This window comes from Vanessa cardui, chromosome 7, assembly GCF_905220365.1.
Source record: "Vanessa cardui chromosome 7, ilVanCard2.1, whole genome shotgun sequence".
Taxonomy (NCBI): domain Eukaryota; kingdom Metazoa; phylum Arthropoda; class Insecta; order Lepidoptera; family Nymphalidae; genus Vanessa; species Vanessa cardui.
In genome coordinates, this window is record NC_061129.1 from 14,091,411 (window position 1) to 14,111,795 (window position 20,385).

General features: G+C 32.5%; 1 protein-coding gene across 1 annotated transcript; it reads right to left on the minus strand.

The window, feature by feature from the left end:
* Window positions 1-7,777: 7,777 nt before the first annotated feature.
* Window positions 7,778-9,407, minus strand: LOC124531426 (SOX domain-containing protein dichaete-like). Its single transcript, XM_047106011.1, has one exon. It carries the CDS (start codon window positions 9,304-9,306, stop codon window positions 8,575-8,577), a length of 732 nt encoding a protein of 243 aa, XP_046961967.1. The 5' UTR covers window positions 9,307-9,407; the 3' UTR covers window positions 7,778-8,574.
* Window positions 9,408-20,385: the final 10,978 nt, after the last annotated feature.

Consider the following 20,385-nt stretch of genomic DNA (forward strand, 5'->3'; position numbering starts at 1 on the left):
ACATGATACTTGTTTATTGATCCTCGATTATCTAACGATACAAAAGGGATACACGTACAGTGATGGGCGTATTAATTAATTATACTTTGGCTTTTAACGCGGGTGCTCTAAAATGTATATGCATTTTGTAATTAATTTAGAAATAGAATACAAAATGTTTTATTTTCGAGTTTCTTGTTGTATATTACATTGACATTAAATATAATGAAATCCGATAAATATCCATGATGGTCCATTGGTTAGAACACGAGAATCGTATCACATTATAATGAGTTCAAATCCCACTGACATTTAATGTGCTCAGCAATAAATAGTCGTAAAAACATATGTTATCTTGACACACTTCTATTCACCAAAAAATATTGCATCAAAGTACTTAATAAATTAAACTCCAATCCTTTTTTTCTAACCAAGAAAGCCTTTGCCCTGCACTGAAGTAGTTAGGTTAATACTTAAATATTGCCTAAATAATTGAAAGCCTGTCAATAAAATAAAATAAAAATCTTATGCTATAGAATCAACTATCCAAAGCACCGCGTCATCTCACTCCGAAGAATCACTTTTTCCTCATTATAAGAGATTTTAACAGTCATGGAATCAACAATTTCGTAACATAATACAACCGAACGCATAAAGCTATCAAAGAAACTTACTATGCAACAGAGCCTTTTGATACAACATAAAGAGCTACTCGTTCTTGCCTAACTAACTATTTAGACAACACTTTGGCTTTAATTAATCTTGACAACGGCTTTATATGGGAATATCATTCATCATTCTCAAAACTTCAACCATTGGAGAGGGAAATTCCGTTGGACAGAATCTGGTCACTTCCTCGCCCTTTAAAATGAAAGGTCACGATCTTTTAGGTCGGCTAAAGAGTTATTTCATCTCGCATTCTCCTTTAATGCTTACTAGCGACCCGCCCCGGCTTTGCACGTGTAGTTGATATGTATAGTTATATGAATACCAAAGTTATATGATGACCTAATTATATAAAATTGTTATAAATTACAGCTTATTCTGGCGTATAAACTATATTACTGTAAAATTTCATCCAAATCCATTAAGTAGTTTTTTTTCGTGAAAGAGTAACAAATACACATACATTCATCCTCACAAACATTCGCATTTACAACAAACAAAAGGCAATGTGTTCAACTCAGCTCCAAAAACCATCCTCGTACGACCAATGCAGACTTTATCTCTGCAGTGATGTTACAAGTTAAGTAAAAAGTAAAAAAAGCTTTTACTATGAAGTCCTTCAAGACAACTTAACAAACCTCTTACACATAATATGATCTTAAAGTTATTTTTAATAGCACTCAATGGTAATTATTTAGGGATATTTCTTTGCTGGTAGCTTCAACAGGTTTTTAGACCTCAAATCGTGGTTTCGTGACTCTGTGGCTTCTTGATGACGTCATACAGCAATTAAAGCGAGTAATTAATCTTTATTAAGGCTATATTATCGAATGTATAGAAGCATAATACACCGAATGAATGGATGATAATGAAGGTTTACGTTTACGTACAAAAACATGTTATTTTATTGAAGAAAGGAATCTTCGTGTATTGGTTGGTATTGTACTTATAAGTATGAATCAATATTCAAATGTTTTCAATCAAGATGACTTTTATAAGCACCTTTAAATCGTCACGTTTCAGGATTGATTTGAATGTAATACTATTATTGGTTTGGAGTTTGAATTCAACCCAAAAATACAACGACACATTCAGTAGTTTCTCCTAATAACCTAAATGGTTATATTAATATATTAATGTCTCGTGTAAAATCAACGAATAGTAATTTTGTGAATTCCATATATTTTTTTTATATAAAACATGATTCAATTTTTTTATATATAATATTAACTAGCTACCTTTCCCGACTTCGCACGGGTAGATTAAGTAATACATATAAGCTTACTAACACGGCTCAGTTAAAGCTCCCAGACATAATAATTCCTACATCTTCAATAATCATTGTCATATTTACACTAAACCATAATAACTACTAACTCACCTAAACCCTTACGAACTGTTACATTATCATGTGGTGAAAACTACGCGAACATCCGTATTATATACGCTTACTTACATTATATACGCTTTCTTATATACGCGATGATAAGGTTTTGTTTTATTATAAGTAAAATGTTACATAAAGTCATTTATCAAGACATTTTTTCGTAACGAGTTGTTGTTAGCGGCTTCGCTCCCATTTTACGGCTTCGTATTATGGGAAACTATGAATAAAAAGAAGCATATGTTTGTATTCAATTATGTTTCATATTAAATTTCATCAAATTCGATTCAAATTATTCGTGAAAGAGTAACTGACGGACAGATTAAAGTATGCAATAAAAAGGAATATAAACTCTACACCGAAACTACGAAGTATATAATCAATTTCGTTTACAATAATAAATAAACTAGTGGTTACATATGATTCGACGAAATGTTCAGAATGGCGCGATTACCTCGTCTGGCCGAGCCGGAATCGAACACAAAACGCAATATGTACATATAAATAAATAACACGGCCTTCGTATTGTAGCCGATTCCATCAAACATGTTCTTGCTACACTACGCTAGCAGTGAAGATACGTTGAGTTTCGGGAACGCCTTATTTGTTACAGTTGTATCTGAAACTATGTATTTCTTTGCACAATTGTTAATGTTATCTCTGGTATAAAGTTTTTTTTTTTGTAAGAAGAAAATATTGTAGAAATTATAGACCGTTGTAGTAATGTCATCTCTTTTGCCTACCTAAATGAAATAAATATAATGTAATGTATGATATAATATGGATGATATTTTGAGTTATAGGGTTAGTTTGTGTATTATAACCGTAACACAAATCTGTGTTAATGAAATAGGTAGTATGCCAAATAATATATTTACCAAAAAGTATCAAAGTCATATTTTTTATTCTTTATTGCCTCAATACTTTAAACAAAAGTTGCATGAATGCAACAGGCGTTCTTATCGCTATGTATATTGCACATACTATTACAAAATTTGAATGTGTGAGTGCCAATATATGAACATAAATATATAGGTTGCCCGTCTCGACATCTGCCGTATCAAATAAGAATGTTATTTATTTCCCGATCGGAGCGCCTCTTTCCTTGTCAATTACAATACAAACTATTCAGGGACTCATACAAAAAGCCTTAGTTACATACAATCGTATAAAAGATTTACATATGTAAATATAAAATAGAAAGGAATCTCACAATAGGTACAAATACATATTATATACGAGTATATATATAATAAAAGTATTTTTGTTAAATATACCATTATATTTTTGTTTCAATATTATGCCGATGATAAGAGTTTTTGGCAGTGGAAAGTTTACAGGCCATTTATATGATAACTTTTTTATGTTATAACTAGAAAGAAGGTTGTATTCTAGTTTAGTAGCTACCATTAGACGTAAACGATTAAAACTTGAACAAACACTATCTACCGCAAACAATGAGTGAAGTATTTTATACAAATTAAAGGAATTTATTCAATTGTGAACAGACAAACACACTTAACTCAATAAGAACTCAGTTGCTTTGAACGAACTCAGAACAATGACCTGTCGAACTAATGATTAATTCAAAAGTTTCTAAAATCCTTTCAAAGTTGAGCCACGAAATAAGCGATGGGGAACTGCACTTAATTAATGTCATTAAAATTTTAAGCATTGAATGTTACTGAGTAATATATTTTTTAATCGAGTATCTGTTTTATTTCCACTTTTGAATTCCATTCTAAAATGTCATATGTTAATCCAGCCTACATACCATTATAATCTCAGTGACATTCATTTAAATCTTTTGATTTCTTATCAAAGCCACTTACTTACGTAATGTTAAACGAGAAACATGTACCAATATCATATTTCTAACAATTAGATATGGTCAATAAGTATATGTATGCTACACACAAAGTATATTGTTATTATACATTGTTATGTATGTAATTGTACTGTAAGCATATATAAACTATGTCATACGGCAATCAATGTCTTCAGTCTATTTGAACTCGAGCTAATCGAACGCTGTTAAGTTTTTCGGCTCAGAAATTTCTTGTAGAAGCTTGAAAACTCAGTAACAGCTAAGTTCAACACTTGACAGATAATCCCATGACTTCAGTTGGTTCTGCTGCTAAACTCACTTCGATGTTATCAGATTGTTACAGTACACTGTATAAGTAAAAGAAAAAAAAAGTAACAGTCTGTAAATTTCCCACTGCTCGGATAAGACGTTCTTCCATTAAGGAGAGGGTTTGCAACATATTCCACGACGCTGTTCCATTGCGCGTTGGTGGAATGCACATGTGGCAGAATTTTGATGAAATTAGACACATGCAGGTTTCCTCACGATGTTTTCCTTCACCGAGCACGAGATGAATTATAAACACAAATTAAGCACATTTAGTGGTGCTTGCCTGGGTTTTAACCCGCAATAATCGGTTAAGATGCACGTGTTCTAACCACTGGGCTTATACTGTATAAGATCTTGCTTATTTCGTCATCGTACAAAACGGTCACCTCCAACATCAATCAAGAGGTCATCATTATTGTACGATTTGTACTTGCTTGAGCATCAAATGTATTTAGTAATTTAATTTTTTAAAATGAAAATTAATATAATACAGTTAATTATCATAATAATTTAACCAGAAGCGGATAAAACTGTTACGAAATAACAGTTTATATATATGAGGGTACAAAAGAATCATTAGATATTCAAATCCTTGTGCAAACTTTACATCATAACCTGCTATAGACTTGTCATTGGTAATAATTGAAACACACATTGTGTATGTGTGTCAATATATAGAGTCAAACTCTTTATGAGTGAAAGTGGTTTCATTTATGTGTTAGATATTTCACGTTACGTCACGTGTTAGATATTTTACGTGTTTCACTTTAAAATTGTTCGTTTCACGTCAATAGCTTATAATAACAACAAATACCTGTAAATATTCCACTGCTGGGCTAAAGGCTTCTTCTCCCTTTGAGGTGAAGATTTAGACCATATTCCACCACGCTGTTCCAATGCGGGTGGTGGAATACACACATGGCAGAATTTCTATGAAATTTGATACATGCAGGTTTCCTCATGCTTTCCTTTACCGAACAAAATGAATTATAAACACAAATTAAGCACGTGAATATTCAGTGGTGTTTGCCTGGGTTTAAACTCGCAATCATCGGTTAAGATGCACGCGTTCTAACCACTGGGCCATCTCGGTCTCAATAGCTTAATATGTGCATACATATATTAAACATCCGAGTCAACTAACATATGAAATTTAGGCAAGTATCGATTTCCTCATAAACATATCCAACGCTGTTTTAATGGCTCAATGAAAAGCTAAGAATAGAACGTAATAAAACAATTGATTCGAAAAACCCCCGGAAAAGGGGCGTAATTATTAAATTGAAAACCATGTTCGACGCACAGTCCTTGAGGGTGGCGATGGCCGCCAGCGACTCCTTATTCGCTACTAATCGACAACTCCACTCAATTTATACCGATTTGATAAATTACATTATTACTTTTTAAAACTACTTTTTTTTCAAATACTTTATTGACCACTATAATACATACAAAGTAAATCGAGTTTGCTATGTCTATATAATACAAACAAATGATTAAATAAACTATCACAATCGTCTGCACGATACTGCTTCCACTGTGTTAGATTAAGCCAAACTCTGGGTATTGGTCCTAAATAATACTATGTTTATTTATTATTCTTTATATATATTACACAGGTAGATTTTCAAATACTACCTGTTCCTTCTGTGATATTTAATATAACTAAATTGGGATTAAAATATAACTATCTTCTTACGCGCAAATAAATCAAGAAAAGATTTTTTGTTTCTTCTGTATCAAACTCAAACTATCTAATCGTAACCGATGATAGCGAGTGACAGTGACAAGACCAGTCAAGTATCACAAAATTACCATGTGATTAATTTGAGTTCATAATTCATATCTTGCTTGCGGTGAGGGAAAACATCACCAAGAAGCAATGTCTAATCTCAATTAAATACCAACTTCTCCAACTCGCATTGGTCAGCATGACGAACCTTCAGATCTTCTCCACAAAATAGGAAAGAAACCTCTGTCCAGAAATGGGGCATTTTATAATTTACAATATACCTACAACTCTCAACTACTACTGTATATAATACCTTAATCGTACGGCTGTATGTTGAATCCCAAGCTTATCTTTCAATACATATAATATGTTCCTAGTTCAGCGTATAACGTCAGTAATTAGGTACTATTTATTTGACGTTTTGGTTCATTATGCAAAAGTATGCATAAAACTATCCGACGGCTTCACGTGTTGAAAGCAAATGGAACACGATAATCAAACGAAGGCTTCAATGTAAAGTGGAAACTAAAAAGCAACCCTTAATTAATAATAAAGTTCTATAGTTATAACTTTACGATTAAACATTAAGTATTTAACAGCGTTTTTCTTATTTTGACAGAGAGTTCGCACTTACTACATATTCCGCAGTGGACGTAAGTTACGTATGTTAGACAAATGCTGTCACAAAGCACTAGTGGCGCCATCTATTATTGAAGAGTTTCAATAACTCTTGAAACATTCTTTAATTTTCATAAAATAATCTTACATATTTATCCGCTTTAGTGTTTCAAAGATATAACTATCGCAAACATACACTTTAAAAGCTTAATTAGTTTTAACCTCTATTAATCTTTCTTTGACTCATTATTATACATACCGATAACGTATGACACTTTAGTTAGATATGAATTAATAATTGTGTTTAAAAAATACCTTAAACAGAAAAAGAATGTTGTTTATAATTATTGTCCCCGAATTAGTAAAATGATAAAACGAACTACGAAAAACAACTACCAAAATTATTTCGAAATGAGTTATTATGCCCTTTATCTTTTACGAAAAATAAAAGTATTTCATAAAAAATAATATAATTTATTTAGACTAATCTAAGAAATATATGAAAATATTCATTAAATAATGATTATTGTTATCTGTTCTTACAAGGTGTAAAGTTATAAATTAAATATATGCGACGATTGACCAAAGCTAACCTGACCGTCGGACGCGTCACAAAATGTTTAATAATGTATGTTTCTAATTAATTCGTAAAATATAGATTAATTATCTGTATAACTTCAAGTAGCCGATTGTTATATTTAATCTATTACGATTTTGTTGACTAATAATCGTTTGTAATTCCAATTTTAAAAGAATGTATGTGGCAGTTACTTTTTTTAAATTAACCGTTGACCAAATATTATTATAAAAAATAAAGCTTTTGATCATTAGGAATAATTGATTTTATTTAAGTTAATGAATGCTTGTTAAAATATAAATATTCCTACTAAAGGAAGATGTATGTTGTAAAAGTTATAGGTACTTTTAAATAAAGATATGTATGTTCTATTATTTGAATAGTATTTTTCCTTCCAAATTGGATAGAAAATTATTTGACATTACTGCTTCATTAAATGTTTTCAATGAAATTAAATTTGTTCAATCATAAATTAGTCATTTTATGACAAACTATTAAATTCAACGAAAGATCGTATGAATGTTATTTCTTGATTTTTGCTTATGAGCTTTGTGTTAAATTTAAATTCACTTAACATATTAATTGAATGTCAAATAAAATATTCAATTTAATTCAACCAGGATCGAAATAAACGCAAAAGGAAACAAAATATTAAAATAAAAACAATTAATTTATTCATATGGCGTTAACAAATTCCACTTTTTTTTTCAATCTATAATACATCGTTGGTAATGACATCGATTTTGAATTACAAACTAATATTTACAATTGGTATGCACTAGCCGCTTACAATTTAGTCAACTAATTTACAATTATACCGTTAAAACTACACTGGCAATAAATAAATTACAATAACCGAAGAGATTCTTGTGACTAACGATTCACAAACTTAACAGACACTAATACTGGATATAAAACAAATAATCTGCGTTCTCGAGTCTTTCTACAGCTAATTGTATACATGTTGATACATGCTATAATCTCTTTTTGGTACCGATCTCACTTCACATAACTGACGAAACGAAACAGCGTTACTAAACTTATATATCTGAAGGCTCGACGAAAACAAAAATCACAGTTCAATAAACTTAAAACCGATACCCAACTAACGGGTCTACGATTACAATACGCGCAGTCTAAGTTTGCCGGTCTGAAGTCAGGCAAATAATAACGATAGTCGACTATTTATGTAATTGTTACGCAATGCATGTTAACTCTAGCACTGCCCGAAAACGATTTCTGCGCAACAAATCTTGACTAAATTCGGACCGACCAACTTAGTTCGCTCGCATACTTTCAACATATTTACAAGCCACTTGATATGAAACACACTCGATTTACAATTTTCAACTAAGCGTAAATCTAGACAACAATAAATAAGGTCTTTGTAATTTAATCGTCCGTGCTCGAAACACTGAGACCGTTGTCACTGATGCCATACCCTAAAAGATTTGAGTCCTTCAAGGAAGGCAAGTTGGCCTTCAATATATAACGGACACAGGCCGTCTTAGCTGGTCGTCGTGTGGGCTGTGCTGTGTTGGGGTCGCCGGTGACACTGGTGACGAAGGTGCTGCCCCGTATTGGTGAAACAGCGGCGATGAGAACGGTTTCGGAGGTGCAGGCTGCGTGTACAGAGACGAGTAAAACGATGACACTACAGCAGCAGCCGATGACGCCGTCGGTAACTTTTCAGTCGGGGCCATTAATTTTGAGAACTGCAAATGGTCCAGTTGATGCGGGAAGTACGGAGGTACTGCAGGATATGACAAAGCATCCAAGTGGCCAACTGATGGTGCTGGGCCAGCGAAGTAAGGTAGTGGGAAGCTTGGGAAAGCGCCTGCACCTGGGGCAGAGCCTGGTGTGGGCGGCTTTGGCTTCCTGCGTGGTCTGTACTTGTAGTCCGGGTGTTCCTTCATATGCAATGCACGGAGCCTCTTAGCTTCGTCGATAAACGGTCTCTTCTGCATTTCCGTCAAGAGCTTCCATTCTGCTCCAAGACGTTTCGATATCTCCGAATTATGCATCTTTGGGTTGTCCTTCGCAATCTGACGACGTTGAAGTCTTGACCAAACCATGAATGCGTTCATCGGCCGCTTGATGTGTCCTTCCGATTGAGGAGAGGATGCCGGCAGCGGCTGCGGCGCGCTCGGGTACTCCGGCAGCATGCCAGGGTGCATGGAGAACGCGTACGGGTGATGACTGAGAGTAGACATTTTGTTATAGAATTTGTAAATTAACACAAAGTTCTATTAGAACATTAGCTAAGTGTATGGCACAATGGTGAATGGGCACAGACGAGGAAGCGATTATGTCGCGTCGAAGTCGGGCGGTAGACTGACGGCTCGTTGTGATGCTCGTGTGGGTATCGTAGAGCGCGGGGCGCGGTCTGGGCGGCGTGGCCCGTACCAATGGGGGCAGCGCGAACACAGCCTGCGCCCCTCCTCGCCCGATAGCGTCGTCTCTATTATTTTCTCTACATTTAATGTATGCGTCTCGCTCGCAACAATACCCCATGGCACGCTGCGGAATAGCGTACAGCTGTTTAGAGGCATATCGTGAGCTCTACACGACTTTATGCATGATATAACCGCCGTAATGGAACTCGATCTTACATTTACATTTATACTTAAGTTTGCTTTCTTTGACAAAAATAATTTGCATTGTTTTAAACGTAAGTACGCATTGCCTTCAAGGACTGTGTTTAAGAATTACTATGAAAGGATTTACGTAACTTTTCGGTTTAACTATATTAGTATAAATTAAGTACTTTTAATGTTTAGTTGTTGTAGAATATTGTATCCGCGCTTTAAATTAATGGAAAGCAATTGTTAGAGATAATTTAAAAATATTTTTAGGTTTACATATATTGTCATATAGCTGTCATCAAGTTGTAAATTATAATTACAAGACAATTTCAATTTAATGTTTATATAAACAAAAAAAAGTAACCACAACAAATTTAATAAACATAAATTTTAATGACTGATAAATGAAATAAATTCCCCCTTAAAACGATGTGATGAAATAAATAAAAAAGCATTATTTTTAAACGAATCAATATAGAGACACCATACAATATGGATTTTATGGCTAAAGACTTGGCACACGACCGAGGAATACACCGGAGACATAAAATCCTAAGAAACAATAGAGCTAAGACAGTCAAAAGAAGGTTTTATACGAATGAAAATAATTCGAAAAGGTTTTAAAGCGGTACATTAAAACGTACTAACAACTTCTATTATTATTGTACTGTTCCCTAAGTTTTATGTCTTTCGTTATTTAATACAATAATACTTTTATCAAAGATAGCAATATATTTTGAAATAAATATTTTACTATCTTTGAAGATGTAACCATTAAAAATAGCAACAATGATAATAAAGCTTAAAAATACAAATAGATTATTAATATAGAAAAGGATCCAATCTTTTGTCGGAGGCGACGAACACGCTTCTTATTGTCTTGTAGACGAGTACAAAAGGCAATAACCACCATAAAAATATTAGAAACTGTAATAAAATAATAACTTTCCGACTTTAAAGAATAATCACCAATAGTTCTGAAGATATAGAGTACAAAATCCTTTAATTTTTTATAGTACATGTAGTGGAGCGGTTCCTTGAATTTGCTTTATACAGACAATAAAATAATTAGTTAGGTATATCCTAAGAATGGTTCTCTCGTTATATTTTAGTGATCGTTACCAAGAGGGCATTGTAAGTCAATTTATTGTGGATAGTACCTATATTTCTTTAAGCACACGCCCAATAAACAAAAGGGAAGGATTTATTATTTTTTACAACAATTATTTTAATTGGCCTTGGTAAGAATGTATATAATTCAAATTGTATTATAAATCAATATAAAAAGATTTTATAGTTTTTAATCGATGACGATTAAAAAAATTGATTCGACATTCGAAATCGAATTAATATTCAGATAGTGTGTTCGAATTTTAAATATTTTTATTTTTAATCAATTTTGGCTATTATTGATTTTTATCTGTGTTTTAATAGTTTTATATATATATAAAGTACTTGTGTATCGAATAACAATAAATACCAAAAAAAAAAAATATTTTGTTTTAACAAAATGCGATACACATAAACAAATACATATCTAATTACGCTGTCAATCAAGTGATATAACATTTTTTTAACCGTTACCTACATTATATTAAGCAAACAATATGTATATTGAAGTATTTATTTCTTCTTTAGATATAAAATTATTATAAAGTTTAAAAACAATATTTTGTCCGTTAACGTTTGTTTAATAACTGTTAACTTCATTTTAAATACCCGTAGCGCCATCTATTATTTCGTACATGAAAACTAGACCAAGAAGAGATGAAATGTCTCAAAAGAATGTACCTTTTTTTAATACAACATGCGAAATAAAACTAAATTTATTAAATGAATATTACAATCATTTAGATTTAAAACGAAAATGAAACTCATACAGACCACACAAAAGTTAAATTATTTAATTTCACCGTACTATGTACGTATGTGAATTTGTCAAACACAATTTTTATGATATTTACTTAATAAATACTTTAGTTATTGTTATAATTTCTATCTTTGGGATACAAATAATCAACAATCTTATTAATATGGTGTAACCGTTAATTTCAATATTTACTCTTTTATCTTCTCAGATTATTCTACATTCGAAACCATTCATAAAATATTCATATTGACTGTACTTAGTATTGTTCATTACATTTATTTTTTTATTATTCAGTATATATGATTATATTATATTATTATATTTTTTTTTATAAGTACCGGCGCCGATAATTATTGTTTATAATCCAATTCGTTTTAAATATTATTATAATAGTTAATCTTGTTTAAAAATCGTTACTTGTAGCGCCATCTAGCAATGACGTTTGAAATTAAAAATCGATAGAACTTCGAATAAATCTCGTTTAATAGTCTTGTGTTCTTATGCTATTTTAATAAATAACATAATTAAATAGATACTAATCTAATATTTATTCCGAGATAAAAAATATCAATCGACCAATTCAAATACCATTGCTTATTTGGATATGTAACAGGAACAGGTAATTATGTAAGTAACCAGGCATGCTATAAGTATAAATAAAAAGTAAATTATTTTATGAATTAATATCGCATACTCTGATTTCATTTTTTTTACATAATTTGTTGGTTGAAGCGAAAATTAGCCACCTGATGGTGAGTGGTAACCACTGTCAAGAGATATTGGCGCCTTTAGAAATATTAACCGTTCTTTACATCACCAAATCGTAACAGTAATAGTTACACTTACCTATTCACCCTTAACATACACACTACCGTACTTGTTCATACCAAACTGCTGTTCATTTGTACATAATATGAAGATTGACTGACACAAGCCCTATCTATCTATCTATTTATATAAAAATCACGTCAGTTATTTACATGACTTGCAATAACAACACAAATTACCATGACGATGTGGGCGATTGCGTAACTAGTACGATATTGTACGTATATATTTTTTCGATTAGTTTGGCGGACGAGCATATGGGCCACCTTATGTTAAGTGGTCACCATCACCCATAGACAATGACGCTGTAAGAAATAGAACTATTCCTTACATCCTCAATGTGCCAACAACCTTGGGAACTAAGATGTACCTTGTGCCTGTAGTTACACTAGCTCACTCACTCTTCAAACCGGAACACAATAATTCGGAGTATAGTTTGCCGGTAGAATAACTGATGAGTAGGTGGTATCTACCCAGACGGGCTTGCACAAAGCCCTACCACCATAGTATTTATATTCAATATCGAAACATAACTTACTTATTGATACTTAAAGGTCAGTCTAACGTAAAGAACACTCTACTACCTCGTTCAAATAGTGCGATGGGTCAGCAATCGGTCGTCGAAAAGATTAATCCCAAGACCAATAGCTTTGCGTTTTCTCCGAGGCGCGAGTGTGTAAACTGCCTGTTTGTGTAAAACCTTCTTCGTAATTACTGCGACCAACGCGAAGATTTTTCTTATATTTAAAATAGATACTAAGTTAATGTAATAGTAACACATGTTAACGGTGTATACTATGCTATCATAACATAATAACATTTTGTACTAAGTACTATTAATTATAAATACGAAAGTAGCTCCGTCTGTCTCCGAATTTCACGGCCAAACCACTGGACCAAACTTTAATACTTTTTTATGAAGTAAGCTCTTACTCTGAGACAGCAAATGGTCTACCTTTATGTCTAACACCTGGCAACTGAGCCCTAAAACGCAATTGAAGCCACGTGAGACAACTAGTATACATATAATTATATACAAAATTTCTATGGATACCATTACATGTGACAATTTTGATGTTCACTATAATATTTGTATCGAGCTCTAAGTTCAACGATATAGTCGACATAATCTACAAGTCGATTTTAATATACTACACAGTCTATATACTAAAAATCAGCCCTAGAGATCTTAATGCGACGCAATATAATAACATTATAGTATATAAATGAATCTCGCACCTAATTACTTACTCCGCGACCGTCACAATGGAGTCAGGCGTCTCTCGGAGTCACAATAATCCACCATACCACCGTCTCTATCGCCAGAATAGGGTGTGAGCGAGATGTAAAATAAAAAGCTAGTTAGTTTTTCACTCAGTTCGCATTGAACACAATGACGGGTCGCAACCTTATTCGCCCTATCTTCCTATTTTAATTTACTAAAATTTCCCTTGACACCTCGCTCGACATAACATTGAATTTTTTTTTACGTGGCCGGTTTCAATGGATTTTTTTTTAAACATCCGTTTCAGAACGCGTGTTAGAAAATCTAGGCTTATTAAAATTTTATTATTAACTAGTTTGAGCTAGTTACGTCATTACAGCTGTCTTAGGATCTGGGGCACAGCGATCATTGTGAAAATATCAAATTTAAAAAGTTACTTACATAAAACAGTTGGATTGATCGATTACCTTCATTTAACTAAAAATATTCATTAAAATAATTAAAATAAATGAATTTATATTGTTTTGCCATATTGACGTAATTTTTCATGTAGATATACTTAACAATTAATATAATAAAAAGAAACGCATTTTCATCGGTACACTTATATATGTGCACTAAAAATGAAATAGTAACCATCAGGAATTCTTGTGTAACCTTATAAACATAATACGGTAGAACGCTTAGTATTAAACCCTTGAGCGCCGAAAATTCTCCTTCAAAAATCATTCAATAAATCGATTGATAAAGTCACAGAAGAAATAAATAAAGAAAATTCTTAAATTAAATTTCATCACTTTATAAAGTTTATTTAAATTGTTGCCATTAGAAAAAAACTATTACGACTAAGTATTATTAAATTCGCGTACGATATACAATCAAGTATTCTTAAGTAAAATCTGATTTAAATATTCTAAACTAAACTCAGTTAACTCAAGTTACATTTTGTTGCGACTGTTACATATTATACGTTCGAAATACCCTAAAATACATTTATTTATCACATTTACAGAACAAGTTTTATTTATTTAAATAACTGTTCCAAAATCTCTGACGTTATTTTATATTAAGATAATTATATTACGGTATTAAATATATGTGTTGTTTTATAACAATTAATTTATTTTTAATGGATGTAAAATTTAAAATTAAAAAAAAAAACATGCAAAGGTCTTAAAAAAATATTTCATATCTTTAGTCCAATTTTTGTCTGTGGAAAATTATATTTTTTATAAATAAATAAAATAAAATAGGATATCACTTGTGCACAGATAATAAACCAGAAATGATTAAATAAACGTAAGCCAGACGGTGTCACCGAGCCTCGCTGCACGGAGGGATCTATTATTTTTCAGCAGAATGCACACAGTTAATGGCCGCCAATGATAATACGTATTGTGGTGTCGTCTCGCGGGCAATCAGAATAATGTAGGGTATGCATTGTACATGAAGAGTTATATTTTTAATATTATCCAATTAAGGTAATGCTTGATGGCACGGCAGACTTAAGTTTTTACATCTGAGTGGATGATTGGTATATTATAATTAAATAATTTGTAACTACGTTATAATTAATCACTTTTAAATCTAAAAAGATGGTTAATTCCATCTAAAATAGACTTCATTTATATACAAGACAGTTTTACTGGTAAAATAAATAAGTAAAGATCTATCAATTGTATTGTAAGTTTTGAAAAAGTGCGCTTTGGTAGTTAACCTTCCTTCTTAAGCTATGAGTTAATTGGACTATAAATTCTATTGCTTTTAAAAATAAATTAAGAAATGCGAAAAGTAAGATTTGGTTAACCAATTGGCAACCACGGCTCCTAAGATCTTGTTGTAGCTATACTTTTATACTTGTAAATTATAAATATATAAAAATAAATATTGAAAAACATCACATACATTACTCTGATCCAAATGTAAGTAGCTAAAGCACTTGTGTTATGGAAAATGAGAAGTAACGACGGTACCACAAACACCCAGACCCAAGACAACATAGAAAACTAATAACCTTCTACATCGACTCGGCCGGGAATCTAACCCGGGACCTCGAGTGGCGTGACGTACCTAAGAGTGGCGTACCTATGAAAACCGGTGTATACACCACTCGACCGCAGAGGTCGTCATATGATATCAATAATAACTATAATTATTATATGATTTAAACTGGTACCCTCTATCCCTCAAAGAATACTTTTAGCATATAAGTATATAATATATTTATGTGTGGAATTGTGTTTTTCCGGTTACACATGAATCCGGAAGAGGAGATAATAGGAGGAGAAGAATCTCCTCCCACCCAGACCTGATAAAACCATAAAACACACTTTCGCTAAATTTCTAATAATAACTAATTTTCAATCCGCACCTATCCAATGCTGCCAAACCAACTTATAATTTTTCGTTCTTAAATCAAAATATATGTAGGTACAACAAGACATTTTAAAGGTTAAAAAATCTTAATCCCTACAAACCTTCCCAATTTAAAAACAATAATTATCTATTGCACAAGCGCAAAACATGTGACAACATTTAACATAACTGTCAAATTAAATAATTTCACTTTTTTTCTAACTTCTTCCAAATACTGCTATTAGACAAACAATTGAAAAACAATAAGTATATTACTGCACTTTAGAAACGAACAATGAACAACACACAATATCAATAAAGACACAAGAAAAACGTAGATTGTAAATAATTAAACAATAACGTCCTTATAACCGCAATAAATATTTAAAAATAACGGTTTTCGGTGAAGGAAAACAAAAAAACAAAACGTTATTTATAGGCCTATAAGCTTCAAATTCGTAAAGCAGAGAAATATTTCTCCTTGTTATTGTCGTCAAGGAATTACGTTTTGTTTCAATACCGACAAAGCATAGTTAGTTTTCTTGGTAATGAAATATAAAAATTGTTCCATTTTTAAAAACGAGCCGTCATTTTGATCCGTATGCTACCCACAACAAATTCAATTAAGAATATTGTATTATCAGCAGCGACATAAGTGTACGTACCGCTCCATAACAACTCGCGTACTTACACATACAAACATAATATATTTGATAAGAGCAAATTTACATTTACTTAAATCAGAGCTTAAGGGCCCGTCATAATTCAGAGTTTTCAAAGGAGAGGTTTCAAATAATTATTGTTAAGTCTTAAAACACGGATGAGGCGCCTCAGGTCTCTTAATAATCTTTTGTTTTATTATGCCAGAAAACTGCTTGCTTTCGAGCGCTTGATGTGCTTAAGACGAGACTGACCTAAGTAATGTTTATGTTTGTACAACAACACCACTCCAGATATTCTACCAAATAACAGCATTGCTTTAGCTTTTGTATTAAAGATTTAGAAACATCGATGACGAGAATCTTCAACCATAATTAAAAATGATATAAGATTTTAGGTATGAATATATAGACCGTGATCATGCTGTCGCTTGTCGAAATTCTCACACATACGCAAGTGGGATATCAACCAACATAAATTTCAGTAATATGATACAATATAACATATGTCCTAAACCTTTTCCTTAGAACATGAAGAATTCGACCAGCAATTGGTCATTTGTGCTTTCATTGATGCTTTTTTGCAAATCAAAACAAATCAAAATATGCGGTAATATGTGTTATAGATTCTACCGAACGAAACGAATTTGTTCATATAATCCTCAGCCTATAGAAAATAAAAAAAAAATTGACGTTTTATCACGATATCTAAGTTAGAGATATTCATTTTCTCGAAAGTAAACATTAAAATCAAAGATGCGACAGTACCGGAACCTCGTTAAAGCAAAGCCTTTATTCCCATCGCGTGATATGTTATAAACTGTTCATACAATATAATTACCCAGCCAAAGCAGCAATTCTTACCAACTTCACTGGGATTTTTGTCCGAACTTTCTAATTAACCCGCGAGCACAATGAGTGTGAGCCACACATAAACAACACCGAGGGTGACAAGAAGTGTTACTAGTACTTCCTTTAATTATATAAAACTATTTCTTGTTAAGCTAAATCAACCCCTATTCCCATCACATAGAAACCAAGCAGCGTTTTCGAAAAATATTCCACGCAGAACTGACGAAACTTCACATATTTTAAAAATGAACTCTAATCAATATGATTTAAGGTTGATATTTCAATATGAATAGTTTCAAAGTTGCATAGGGTTGTCACAAACAAGTTCATTATGCACTTAGACAATTAGTGTACGCCCGAGGCCGATTCGTCATTGTAGACCCTGGGCCCTTCCGTTGTACCTTCCTAGACCCTACCACCTATTTGATTATGCTCATTAGGGGATGAGAAGCCCTGGGTATGAAAGACGCGTCAGAAATAGGAAGTCTATAGATGGGGCGTAACGCGGCCTTTTTAATTTTAATGTAAGAAAAATAATAACACAAGAGTCTGTGGAATATTGCATGTGAAGAAATAAAGTAACTATTTAGTATTGAGTGAAATATGATACAAATATGTGTATTTTTTGTAGTTACATACTATATATCTAACGCCGTATGTTATTTACGTTTAAAGGCATTCAATGCAAAAATAATAATAATTATTAAGCTATTGAATTTCAATAAGTTTTGTAGATTAATTACTAAAGATTTGATTAAAGTATTACAAATGTGCTAAATTTTCGTTTTGAAGGTAGCCGTAGCCAAAATATAGGTGCTTAAAATATAGTGTCAACATTTCCAACAGCGTATCACAAGTTCCAATTTTCTAACCCGTATTAAAATACACGCTCGGTGCACATCCGTCCTCCGTCGTATCTATCCATGCAAAATCCGGATATAACGGCCCCGGATCCACCCGAAACCGGTTACAACCGGACAAATCCGGTTAACGGATCAATGCAAATAGCTTCGGACAGGCTGATGTATGCGGTCGTGTCGGAACGTGGAGATGCTGATATTTGTAACTTAAACTGTTATATTTAACGATAAACCGGACGTGTCAAGATTTAGTCAGTTTTATTTCTATATATGCTCATTCTTATTCATTTATAATGTAATATAATGATATTATTGTTTAAATACCACAAAATTGTACGATTATTACAAATTGTACTATCTTTATTCGTTCAATCGCTTTAGTAATTAGACGACCTTCGTGGTCAAGTAGTGTGCACCGGTGTTCATGGGTACGCTACTCCTAGGCCATAGGTTTGTTTCCGGGCCGAGTCGACGTATAAAAAGTTCATTAGTTTTCTATGTTGTCTTTGGTATGGGTGTTTATGATACCGTCATTACTTCTGATTATCCATAACACAAGTGCTACGCTACTTACATTGGGATCAGAGTAATGGATGTGATGTTGTCCAATATTTATTGAATATAATCTTTCTTTAGCTGAAATTAAACTTTGGAAAAGAAATGACTGTTGATTTAAATGCTATCGAAATTCATACATAATAAGACCATACATAATATAACAGCGTATGAATGATATTTCAACACCAAAAAAATAAGTAATGAAGCACCAGAACGGTTCAAAGTATTTCATTCAATGTCAAGCGGTCACAAACAAAAGGTTAATAACAGTGTTTAGACCTGCAATCTCGTCTGGCGTTTCCCACCACCCAGACCCGCCCCCGTGCTAATCACGGTGTAATATGTGACGTATTTATGGCAACAAATCGAACTGCTGTTGACACAATACGGCATGTTCGCGACAAAATTGCCTGTTTTCACACGCGCCGCCTCGGATTATGAGGTGACGCGGTTACGTTGTTGTAAGATACGATAAAACTTGAAAACAGATAAGTAACACTACCGCGTGTATTGGGTTGTTTATTTTGTAATCTGTTTTATTTAAGAACACGTTACCTTAACTGATGATTGTGGATCCGAGCAAGGGCCACTGAATTTTCATATATGTATGTAGTTCATTTGCTTTTATAGTTCATCTCGTTAGTAATGGAAAACATAGTGAGGAAATTATTTTATATATAAATCTTGTAGTTTTAAAGATATATGTATTATTTATAGTTTACTGTTTATAATTTTGTAGTCGGTTTATTTTTTTTTTTTTTAATTATTTATTTTTATATTTAACGGACGAAGAAGAAAAAGGAACGGCCACTAAAGCACTCATACTGAGTGTATGTATAAAATATATTATATTCCATGTAGATTTTTATCAGCACTCTTAAATCAGCCGTTAACAAACGTTTATTGTTAATTAAACCACTGCTTATAATATTCGGATTCACACAATGGACGCATGCTTCACAAATCGCTACGAAACAAATTGGTGTACATGTGATCGCAGTATTACGAGTCATGATTAGCTAATTTATAGCCAACTTCATATGCCTCCATAGCCCTTGTATACTTATCTTTATTAGATATATAACAGATTCTTATTTTAAACTTAAATGACGGATTGTTTTAAATCGCCAAAAAACCGTTACATTTCATTAATCCAGCAATGTGAATTTAAAATTAGATCATTCGAATATATGACCAATAGTAAAGTATCGTATATCATCGCTACATAGTATAAAACAAAGTCGCTTTCTCTATCCCTGTGTACCTTTGTATGCTTAAATCTTACAAATTACGCAACGGATTTTGATGCGGTATTTTTTAATAGATAGATTGGTTTGAAAGGAAGGTTTTTATGTATAATACATGGGGAATATAGTAAAGAGACCCTGATAATTTTAGAAGTTTGTAATGTGATGTCGTCAATAAACAAATTCTGTAGTATACTTAGCATCAGTATTGCATATTCGCTAGTATTGTTTAAGAGTGTTGTTGTGTTCGCGA

What these genes read in the sequence shown, in the direction of transcription:
- LOC124531426 (XM_047106011.1), bottom strand. Translation starts at nt 9,306, where the DNA reads ATGTCTACTCTCAGTCATCACCCGTACGCGTTCTCCATGCACCCTGGC.